The 12,271-nt window shown below is 48.4% G+C and overlaps 1 protein-coding gene across 1 annotated transcript in view; it reads left to right on the plus strand.

Moving 5' to 3' along the window:
• Positions 1–12,271, plus strand: part of LOC146847638 (lymphocyte antigen 6D-like) — an 84,065-nt gene that overhangs the window by 28,429 nt on the left and 43,365 nt on the right. Inside the window, exons 2-3 of the mRNA XM_085651775.1 lie at positions 5,586–5,702; positions 7,506–7,760. Coding sequence (XP_085507901.1) covers positions 5,586–5,702; positions 7,506–7,759 — 371 coding nt within the window. The 3' untranslated portion in view covers position 7,760. The remainder of the gene's footprint in view (positions 1–5,585; positions 5,703–7,505; positions 7,761–12,271) is intronic.

Consider the following 12,271-nt stretch of genomic DNA (forward strand, 5'->3'; position numbering starts at 1 on the left):
AAGTTCTGCGCATGGGTACGGCTACTATATACAGAACCTCGGACGCAGGTGGCGGTGAATGGCCGGTTATCGAGAGACTTCGCACTGGGACGAGGCACTAGGCAAGGGTGTCCTCTCTCCCCTCTACTATTCGCCCTGGTTCTGGAGCCCTTGGCGGCCTGGATAAGGCAGGATCCAGTTATATCCGGGCTAAGATGGACAGAGAGTTGGGATGATCGTATCTCACTCTATGCGGACGATATCTTGGTCTTTCTGACACAACCGAAACATTCCATAGCTGCATTGCTGGATATCTGTGATTCCTATGGTTGATTCTCTGGCTACTCAATTAACTGGACGAAGTCAGTGCTATACGTCCTACAGGGGCCTCCGCCACAACTCCCCGATGGAGTGTTAATACCAAGGGTGGAGGGTGGTTTCAAATATCTGGGTATAAACATCGCGCCGGACCCAGCGCTTTTCCTGGAACACAACTTGCTTCCACCCCTCAGACGACTAAAAAGTGATGTCAAATACTGGCACTCCCTGCCACTGACTTTGCTGGGGAGAGCTATTCAAAATGATGGCTTTCCCTCGCTTCCTCTACGCGCTGCAGAATGCGCCCGCTCTGGTCCCCGACTCCTACTTTCAATCGATCAACGCAGAGGTGGGTTGTCTGCTGTGGGAGGGTAAACCTCATAGAATAGCTCTCTGCAAACTTATGCGGAGTTGATATGATGGGGGTATCGCGCTGCCCAACATACGTTTATATTATTGGGCGTCCCAACTTATCATAGTCAATCAATGGATACACGCAGCGCAAGATAAACCCGCTTTACGAATGGACAGGGCGATGCTGGGACTACACGGAGTCCTCCAAGCCTTATATGTTAAATCAGGGACGAATAGGCTACAAGGCCCCACAGCGCACACAGCACAGATCTGGCGCACGGCACAGCGTAGGTTGGGATGGGAGGGGGTGATTACACGGCAGACGCCGCTATGGATCTCCCCTAAGATTGGTATAGGTCATCTACGTAAAGAATTTGAGGGGTGGGATCGCATAGGCATCTCCAAGGTCGGCGACCTCTGGAGGAAGGGTGGGGTGATACCGTTTGAGAAGCTGCAAGCGGACTATCAGATGAGTCGGACCGAGCACTTTAAATGTTTACAAATACAGCATGCACTACACACAGCTATACCCAGGGGGACCACCCTACTGGAGTCTTCCCCGCTAGAGGACCGGCTACTCACAGACCACCTCACCAAGAAAGCTATCTCATTGACCTACCGTAAACTGGTGAATCATCAAAAAGACCCCACGGAGCTCCTCAAAAGGAAATGGGAGGCAGCAGTGGGGCCCATGGACGAACTAGAATGGTTTGAAGCGCTGGCGTCCCCCCGAGAGGTGGCCATCCCATCCAAAATAAAACTGGTGCAGCTTAAAATACTGCACCGGATATACTACACGAGAGATACACCCCATAAAATGGGGAGGGCACTTACCCCGCTCTGTCTGCGGGGGTGTGGACTACGGGGCACCTTCTTCCACACGATATGGGAATACCCAGACATAGCCGCATATTGGGGGGAGGTCATGGCAACGATCTCCCGGGATATCGGTCATGCTGTCCCGCTAGAACCCTGAATGTGTTTACTGAATGTGTGGGATACTACTGATCTTAACCAGGCTGATTAAACCTGGGTGACCGTCGGTCTAGCATTGGCAAAGAGGTCCATTGCGCAATACTGGGGGGCACAGGGAGCCCCCTCCCACGTGAGGTGGGGTCGGGACATGGATAGTGCCATGACGGCGGAAAGGGTGGTGTGCGCGAACAGAGGCTGCCCCAGGAGATGGCAAAGAATCTGGGGAAAGTGGAATGCATTTAGAGGTAATATCTGTGAACCCCCGGTAACGGATTCAGAGTCCGACCTGAGCGACTGAAGCTGAACCATCCTCTTCACTTGGGGAGCGACTCGATGAAGAGTAGGTGTGCGGGCGGGGGGCGGCGGGTGGTGGATATGGAGGCTGGGGTGTGCATGCGTGATAGCCTTGATAAATGTCAGGAATTACCAATGTGCCAGCAAAGGTATTGCACAGATGTGCTATGTAATGACGAAAGGTGTGCTTTTGTTTTTTGTTTGTGCTAATAAAAATTGTTTATTAAAAAAAAAAAACTGCTGGAAGACATTAGCCCCGCCAAATCTCCTTTACTTCAGCAGGGCGGCAGCCAGCCCGCTGGATCAACAACTGAACCCTAGACTGCTAATATTAGCTGATCTATTCCTGGTCTCCCAGGTGAACATTATCTGCCCACAATGCACTTGAAGGTTTTAAGCAATTTATAAGTTCTGCATTCTTTTTTCAAACTAGCAGGTTTTTTTTTCGATCATGATTTCTAGTTGACCATCATGTGTCTACAATGCTCTTGTGGGTTTTTATTCAGCGGTCCTTTTTATGATTGAACCCACCAAGTTATAAATTGTAATGATCTTAACCAAACAATAAAGTATTACACTATTTAAAAAAACAGGAGCTCCAAAAGGCATCATTGGAGGGTTCTAGTAAAGTTTCTTTGTTGGGCAAAGAGTTAGAACAGTTTCAAGCAGAATATCAAGGAGCTCTTGATAAGAGGCTCTTGGATAGATGGAGGGTTGGTAAGTTACGGCATTTTGCATTTGGGGAGAAGAGCGGCTCGCTTCTAGCTTGGAAAGCCAAGTCAGATAAATCTAGAAATGTAATAGGAAGTCTTAGAGATGACGAAACAGGTGCCCTACTAGATACCAACTTAAAAATAGGCATGGAAGCCGGCAGGTATATGAGTCAGCTATATAAAGATGACATCTCACCAGGGAAGGAGAACATAGAGGCCTGGCTGGGGAAGATTGAACTCCCTAATTTAAATGACAACCAAAAGTGTGGATAATGTTGGTTGATTGGCGTCAAAGTCCCAGGGGGTCCAATGATTAAGCCAAATAATCGCTGTTGGTCCCGGTCCCTTCTTTGCTACGAGCATACCAGTGAAGGGTTGGAAGAGGAAACCGCTTTTTTCTTGGATGGAATGACCCTATCCCAGGCTTTGGTATCTGGCAAATGGGAATAGGGTATCACCAAAAAGAGAATTGACAGAATGAGGACAAAAAAAAAAAAAAAAAAGGGAAGAGATATCTTGTTCACCATCCGCCCTAAATATCTGGACTCATGCCATGCAAACAGAATCAGCTTTGCTAATTGATTTTTGCAGGGAGTGGAAAATGTAAGTTATTTGTCTCAGGGGCGCCCAAATATGCACAAGCTTTACATCTGTATTGTATTTTGGATTTATTTAATATTTATATAGCGCATGAAATTAAAAAAGGCATCAAAGCGCTGGCATCAGTCAGAAAGATAGCAAGAGCACCCTTATGGTCCATGTGGGGTCCACCTTCTCTTTTGCCACTGGCAGGAGTTTCAGGGTGGGTGTCTCGGGAGCAGGGTAAGGGGATTGTGTTTCTCCGCTGACACTCAGGTGACACAAGTGGACACATGTCCCTGCAGCCAGCTGTCCCACCATTGGTGGAAGGATTGGGAAAATGGAACAACTACAGCCTTAGGAAAATGTAGGGAGCTTCATACTCTTACATGTGGAACGCGAGTCCCCAAATTCATCTGAGCTCTTTGGCCTCATTACAGACTCACAGATTTCGATTTAGGGTACAGCAAAGCATCCCTGGGCCACTCCAGACCATCGAAATCCCCCACCAGCGTCCAGGGGTTACAGTCACCAATACCCTGCAGATGGTTGCCTCATTCCATAACACAGAGGGGCTTTGCAGCTTTATGGGCGTAGTTCTGAAAAGCTGTGTGAGTGCTTGAAAGCCGTAAATGTGCAGCCATGTCAGGCAGTACGATTATTACCAATAATGGAGCTTCATCTTAAAGACACTGGGTCTGTGTATTTATGGGTTCAGCTGATGGACGGTATCCCACTTCTACCATGCAAAGCTGCCTGAACCAGGCTGTGCCTCTGCACCCCCACTGTTCTCTGTGTGTGTGTCTGCCTTTACAAACTTTATGCAGTTATCCTGCCCTTTTGCTCCACCGCGAGGTCAGCAGGACCTCTCCACGCTAATGTGTATGGCTGATTCCGTTTCAGCTCACTGACCCAAGTGGGATGCAGTACCCACATGTGCTGATACACCTAAACTTGTTGGTCATCCGAGCAGCATCGTTTGGTAACCATCAATGCCCTGAGAGAGTGAAAAATGCAAAACAAAGTCTCCTTTCCCTGCTCCCGAGACACCCACCCTGAAACTTCTGCCAGTGGGAAAGGCGAAGGCGGATCCGACATGGAGGGTAGTGAATGCCCTCTGCACATGGAGACGCTGGGGCAACAGCAATACCCTCGGAGAAGATGGCCTGCTCCAGCCTACAGGGATGGAACTATTGGAGATGATGAAGAGGGACTTGAAGGTGGTCCAGGGCAGGCAGGGACCCACAGACATCTCCTGGACCCACCTGCTCCCCAGAAAGGCTTCGAAAGGGGTGCATACACCTGTGACAAGGACTTGAGCCAGGAGAGGAGTGGAAAGGAAGAGTGCATGATTTCTGTAAGTGAAGGCTGGCAGGGCCAGTAAGTCCTGCTGACACTGGGTACAGTTGGCCTCTGATATTTCCACCAGACAGACTGCATCCGTCCCTCTTGAGAGGCGAGAACGAGCTTCGTGGAACTGATGGGAGTTTAGGAGACCAGCAGAACAGAAAAGAGAGTTCTGGAGTGCAGAAAGAAGCTTGGAAGTAATTTGAATTATGCAGGAGTCATCAGAGTAATTTCAGTCATTCTACATTACTTTTTGACCTGAAATGCAGATAATAACACAATTACGCCCACTTGTGTAATTAAGAGTAATTTGGAGGAAAGAAATCCTATGGTGAGAGCACATTCAGCGAACCCAAGTGGTTGCTCACGCAGCTGTTTGTATGTTGTTGCATTTAGCTCTATTTTCATGGTGCATCATGCATCCTCACATTCAGTTTGGAAGCAAGGGGGCATTTGTGTGCTATAAAAAAAAACTAAATGCAGAATTTCTCTTCTCACATAAATCAGCAGAATTTTTAGGTAATTCTACTTGATTGTGCTACACGAAATAACCTGAGTTACGCCCACCTCTAGCAGAGCGGACACCTCAGGGGGACGTTTATCTTGTGGTGGAAGGAGAGAGCTCTGGTTTAGGCTGGTCTAATCAGGGGGACAAGAGATAGATAGAAGAGACAGCCTGGGTCTGTGATGAAAGAGTGAAAGACAAGGCACTTGAGCCCTAAGCAGACTGACCCATCACTCAGAAGGGATTCAGGAGAAGGATATAGGGGTGCAACGGTAATGAGATAGATATGTCATGTCATGCTTGATGTTTGCAGGTGGGGGGGGCGGGGAATGCTTAGAAGAAGTCAGATGGGGTACTGATAACTGTCAGTACACAACAGAGACATTTACAGCGCATGTTTACACTAAAGCATGGCAGAGTTTGTGAGCTCAGCTTGCTTCCGAGTAAAGCAGCCTTGTTCACAAAAGACCCCGTCTCATTCGGAGATCTCCGTAATATTCGCTATTTTCTGATCTTTGCAGCACATTCGCTGAAGTGCCACAACTGTGTCTCTACTAACAAAGAGGACTGCAACTCTCCGAGCACCTGCCCAGATGGACAAGCCAAGTGTTTCACGTTTAACGGGACGACCGCATTGAGTAAGGACATTGACAAACGCATTGTACTGAGTCCATTATGTGTTGTTTGCAGCATGACCCTGCGAGCTGGCATACCAAGTGCCTGCCCTCTCCCTCCGCGGTCACCGGTGGATAGGATGCTGTGGCCACCTGACTGTCCCTGGCCAGCTCCCACATCACCCTCCCACCCTAACTCCAGATGCAAAGCCTTGCCCTGTAGAGGAGCAGGGTGAGTTGCCTGACCAGTCTATAGTCACCCTGTTTACCTATGAGTCACCGAGAAAGAGCCATGTGCCCCCATCAGGTGGATGCCGATCTCTTCCCATTCATATCCCTGGTTGGGGCGCCTCTTCATGAGCTCCTAGCTTCATGTGCACCCTATCCAATAAACCCTTCCCACAATACCTTCAAATGAGTGACTGCACTTTACAACTTCCTGCCCCTCGTGGCACCCTTCTCTCTGCTCCACATTATATGTGTAATTCTGGCAGCTCTTTTTGTGCTCTCAGCCTCGCGTGCACCCTTCTCTCTGCTCCACATTATATGTGTAATTCTGGCAGCTCTTTTTGTGCTCTCAGCCTCGCGTGCACCCTACTCTCTGCTTCACATTATATGTGTAATTCTGGCAGCTCTTTTTGTGGTCCCAGCCTCATGTACACCCTTCTCTCTGCTCCACTTTATATGTGTAATTCTGGCAGCTCTTTTTGTGCTCTCAGCCTCGCGTGCACCCTTCTCTCTGCTCCACTTTATATGCGTAATTCTGGCAGCTCTTTTTGTGCTCTCAGCCTCGCGTGCACCCTACTCTCTGCTTCACATTATATGTGTAATTCTGGCAGCTCTTTTTGTGCTCCCAGCCTCATGTACACCCTTCTCTCTGCTCCACTTTATATGTGTAATTCTGGCAGCTCTTTTTGTGCTCCCAGCCTCATGTACACCCTTCTCTCTGCTCCACTTTATATGTGTAATTCTGGCAGCTCTTTTTGTGCTCCCAGACTCATGTACACCCTTCTCTCTGCTCTACTTTATATGTGTAATTCTGGCAGCTCTTTTTGTGCTCTCAGCCTCGCGTGCACCCTTCTCTCTGCTCCACATTATATGTGTAATTCTGGCAGCTCTTTTTGTGCTCTCAGCCTCGCGTGCACCCTACTCTCTGCTTCACATTATATGTGTAATTCTGGCAGCTCTTTTTGTGGTCCCAGCCTCATGTACACCCTTCTCTCTGCTCCACTTTATATGTGTAATTCTGGCAGCTCTTTTTGTGCTCTCAGCCTCGCGTGCACCCTTCTCTCTGCTCCACTTTATATGCGTAATTCTGGCAGCTCTTTTTGTGCTCTCAGCCTCGCGTGCACCCTACTCTCTGCTTCACATTATATGTTTAATTCTGGCAGCTCTTTTTGTGCTCCCAGCCTCATGTACACCCTTCTCTCTGCTCCACTTTATATGTGTAATTCTGGCAGCTCTTTTTGTGCTCCCAGCCTCATGTACACCCTTCTCTCTGCTCCACTTTATATGTGTAATTCTGGCAGCTCTTTTTGTGCTCCCAGCCTCATGTACACCCTTCTCTCTGCTCTACTTTATATGTGTAATTCTGGCAGCTCTTTTTGTGCTCTTTCTGAGTTTGCATTAATGAGACCGCTCCTGTGAACTTGCTGCCCCACTGCACTCTCCCCTGCCCTCCCTTTTGGGGGCCTGCGACACCCCTTGAACTCCCTGTGCACCTCATATGCAGGGATGGGGAAGGCCCATGTGCCCCCTTCCTCTGGTCCATCTGGTCCCTCCTAGCATGTGCAGTCTCTGAATACCCCTCTGTGTTTTGTCTTCTAGCGGGCAGCTTGCTCCTCAAGGGCTGTATTTCAAGCTGCACGCAGGGCCCAGTCTCTACGAGCGACATTGCTGGCATTAACAGCTGCTGCACCACCGACCTGTGCAACGGAACACCAGCACCCACGGTCACTACTGCCACTACTACGCCCAGCACCACTGCCAAGTCCACTGGGGCACCTAATGTGAGGTCCAGCTACGCAGTGCTCTACGCCGCAGTGGCTGCCACTGCCCTGCTGCTGGGAGTGCATCTCTAAGGTATGTTTGGGGCAGTACGACCTCAGCTCAGACAGCGGCGTAGCTTCAGGGGGCGTTTGGGGTGTTACACCCCCAAATAAATATATTTTTCTGGCTTGTAGTTGGGAACAGGTGCTTTCAGTCGGGTATGGTGAGGTGTCTGTCGGATTTTACATAAACACAAACAAAATGCACTCACTCTCCTTGGCTACTTTGAAAGTCCTCAAAAACCTTGGTTATTTTACAAAGTATTGTGTTTCTTCTCACCTCATCCCTCTGCCAACCCGCAGTCATGTCCCTTTAGCCCCACTCTTGCGCCCGGCTTGTCGTATATGTATTTGAACATTATATGCCAGCTAGAATGTTGGGAAATCTGAAGCCCCCGCCCACCCCCAGATCCCCTCCCCAATCTCACTGACCCAGCTACGCCCCTGAGCTCAGAGTGAGTGAGGTCTCTGGGTTCTGGGGCAATGAGTCAGTCAGTTTCCAGGGTGGGAAGCCCTGTCATGGCACTCAGGCCCTGATTGACACAGATTATCACACTCATGCCCTCAGTGCCCAGGCGGGGTCCGGCTAAGGAGCAGGTCTGTGTTCACGCCAAGGTGACCTGTGGCGTTTAACCGGACGCACCAAAGGGAAAGATGTCACTTCTGGAGCTGAGACTTAGCCCTAAAACCCTCGCCACCACAAACAGTCCTAAAACTGGCACCGCATCATTTCCTGCCTTAAAGTTTTGGGATATCAAAGGAGCTATGAGGCCAAAGGCATCCATTGAAACGCACAGAAATGTGTCCCCACCTGGCTCAGTTGGTTTACTTTTTCCAGCTTTTAAAATGATATTAAAAGAAACATGTGAAGCCGGCTATAAGTTGTGCAGGTGTTGGAGTTTGTATCACACACAGTTACAAGCCTCACTGGGTGTGGACCGGTAACAAACCCCAAGTGTCCTCTCACAGCTTCCATCTGCAGAAGGAAATGCGAGCAGGAAATGGCCTGGAATTTAGGAAGTTAATTTGATGATTTGGGGTGAACTTCCACCTCGCATTACCGTAAAACTCCTAATCAGTTCCTGAAAACACAGCCATAAACTGAGCGGTAATTCCGTTCCCAGTGGAAAACTCACATTTCGGCCAGAAGAGGATTATAACTTTACAAAAGGCCCATTTACGTTTTGTGGTAAACCCGGGCCATGCCCCCTTCTATCCAAAGTGCGCAGAATGCATGTCTGGCAACTCGTCTAGTAATGAGAGAAAACATGCTTACTTCTGCACCCTAAATTTTATTCCTAATTTCTGGTCAAATAAAAAATAAAAACTTGTATTTGCACTGTACTGGTGGGGTGGGACTGCACATAGTGCCAATATCGACAACTCAGCCAACCCGCAAAACATATCAATCCCATAATAAATAAATACACATAACGTAATTGTTGGAGAAAATATTGCTGCAGATTTATTTCATACAAGAAATATGCCAACATGGTGGGTCAACTTACAGGCGATCCAAGGGCAGGCAGCAGTGACTCCCCTAATCTGCCCTGCCCACCTGGTGAGCAAACTGCACCATGGCCAAACCAATCAGTGCTACCCATTTTGGGGAATCTCGACCTTACATACCGTGGACCACCAGTCCACCCTTTTACTCACACCTTTTTAGGGGCGGAGCATGTCTCCAGGCAAGCTCCCGGTTGCTCAGGCTTACAACCACCCAAAGGACTAGCGGGGTGCCATCGTTCTTCCAGGGTCCTGCCATAAAGACTGCTGGGGTTGTTTGGCCTTTTCACCCTTCTTGTGCTCCAGAACAGCGTACCCGCATGTACCGTTCAGCCTCTGGATCACCCTGTAACTCTGCCTGCAACACAAAATAACAGGTTAACAGCCTTCCTACCCTAGCTACCCATCCTAGCCGACACGCCGGGTATGTGGTAGGGAGGACAGCGGCATTGGGGAGTCAGCACAAATGGAACGCCAGATGGGTGGGGGAAGTATAAATACCTTGCTCCCCACCCACTCGGTGCACTGGAAGTGACCCAAGCAATGCGCCGGACCTCGGTGACCCCAGAGGTCTGACAACTAGACCAGCTTTGCGGTGCCAAATGTGGCACTCGAGGTGGCAACCTTCTAAAGGGGCCCCCTCGAGTGCCGCGGGCAGCCTCAAAAGAGGTATTTCCAGTGCTTAATTAACACCACCCATTACCTAGCAGCTTCTTGTCTTCAGGTAGCCTTCAGCTCTGATCCCGATGCACTGATGGCTGCTCAGTCAGTGGATTGCTGCAATCAATATATCCTCAGTCCTGGAATGTCTGAGGATGTAGCTCAGTTAAGGCTCCTCTTCCTTCAAGCAGGGCTTATTCCAAATGTTTGGGCCAGTGACGCAGCCATCGCAGCCAAAGGATGAACTTCACTCCAACACACAAGTTCAGTGAACTTGCTTTCTGGAAGCCCTTATTTTCAGAACTGTTTTCCTTTAATGTTCTCTTGTTACAGGTGTGACTAGTGTCCATCTGAAGAGCACCCCAAGTTATTGCAAGGACTAGTTAGCCAAGCTAGTTACGCGGCGCCTCTGTGAATCCACTAATCGAGAGTGGGTGAACTGGGCTCAGTTCTAGTAGTCCAGGGTGGAGAACTGAAGCCAGAGTGGGCTCCCCAGAGGTCTAGTAATCTCAATTAAAGAAAGTTGGCTGGGGTGTATTCATATGAGGCCATGCTAATCAGTGTGGACACATTCCATTTGATCATTGTTTGTCTCCTGTGTGGCATGAAATACAGGGACAAACCACAAGTAAAGGGGTTCTCGGTGTCCCCACCTCCAAAAGGGACAGTCTAGATGTCCACCCCTTCCTGAACAAGTGGCCAAGCATGCTAGCCTACTTCCAGCTTTTCTGCCCTCATTGGTGAGCTCGGGCCCACATCTGGATATACACAACTTAAAAAGACCTATTTAGACAAAAAGCTATGGCTAAAATGTTTGAATGAATCTCAGCCACTCGCAATTACTCATAGCTGCATTCCATCATGTGCCATTACAGACAATGACCAACGAGAAATCATTTTTGCCTCCTTGCAGCCTCCAAAAGGGACAGACCACCCATAAAATGCACAACGTGAATTCAGGTGTTTTTTTTACAAGATGCTAGGGTCCGAGTACACACATATACGCACACACATGCACACACATAACACAAATGCATGCATGCGTGCGCACACGTCCACACACACAGCATGCTTGTCCGCACACCCACCACTCATGGACGCACACACCACAGTCCTGGACAGGCACCCACATGCACACACAAACACAGAAAAATACATGCAGTCCATTAGGCACAAGCTCACCTATTCAGGGAAAAGGGGCAAGCAAATTACCAAAGGGACCATTTTTAGTTTAACAGGTTCAATAAGTAAAAGTAAATGCATTGGTGAGGGTTGGATTCCTAAACCGCAGAATAATGTGCCAAGAAGGGTAGACTACTACCTAGTGCCAACTTTCCTAGTTCCTGTGGCAAGGTCACAATGAGAGACAGGAGGCAGTGTGACATGAACCTACAGCCGCCCACCTCAACAGTGTCAGAAATGTGGTGTTTGCAATGCGTATGATGCCAGATGTAACACCTTTTTCAGCTGTCGCAAATGGCCAATCGTGACATTTGCCACCGCTAAATAGGTCCATGGCATGTACCAACCATATTTTGTGGATCTGCAACCTATCACTGACTCGCATAATAGGGTTTGTGAGTTGCTATTAGGAAGGGGAGTGCCAAGGACGTCCCTTATTAATAGCGAGTCACACTGGTATGTACCATTGTTTTGGGACCGCAAATGTGGTCTCAAAACAATCACAGGTACCACCTACTTCAAGCAGGCGGTAATCCAGTTGGGACCCCTTCCCCTTTGTGAATGTATGCGAAAATATTTTTTAAGAGCAGACACGGACCACTGCCTGCCCTTAAAAATGAAAAGACAACTTTTCATGTTTTTCTTTTAAATGCGAACAATTTTCCTTCAAGTAAAACGGGCTGCATTTGAAAAAAAAGTTGCTTTATTTACATAATCAAGCACAGACATGGTGGTCTGCTGTCTGCGGCAAGCCACCATGCCTGTGATATGTGAGATTCCTAAGGGGTCCGAAATTGCGACCTACCTCGTTCATATTAATGATGTAGGTCTTCGAAACCCCATTTGGCGTCGTAAACAGTGTCTGAGGTCTGTTGTACATTCCATTTTGCAAGTCGCAAATTACAAGTCACAAAACGTCACAATTTCCAACTCGCAAAATGGAATGGTCGTACATCTTTGTCCACTCTAGTCTATTCCTTGAAATAACAGCCCAACCAGCACTGTACAAGAATATTTATTTTCAAAATGTGAGCTCATGAAGAATGTAAGGAAAGATCTCTTTTGGTATTGTCAGCCCCAAAGTGTTGGACTGATGCTGCTGGTTTTTTTTTACTCTGAAAGTGCTCCGAGGCCTGCCAACCAGAGCTCAGTGCCAGACCTTTAACTGTGTATGTTTTACTGGCTTATCCCTGATTG

The sequence above is a fragment of the Triturus cristatus genome, chromosome 4_1 (genome assembly GCF_964204655.1).
Source record: "Triturus cristatus chromosome 4_1, aTriCri1.1, whole genome shotgun sequence".
NCBI classification, from domain to species: domain Eukaryota; kingdom Metazoa; phylum Chordata; class Amphibia; order Caudata; family Salamandridae; genus Triturus; species Triturus cristatus.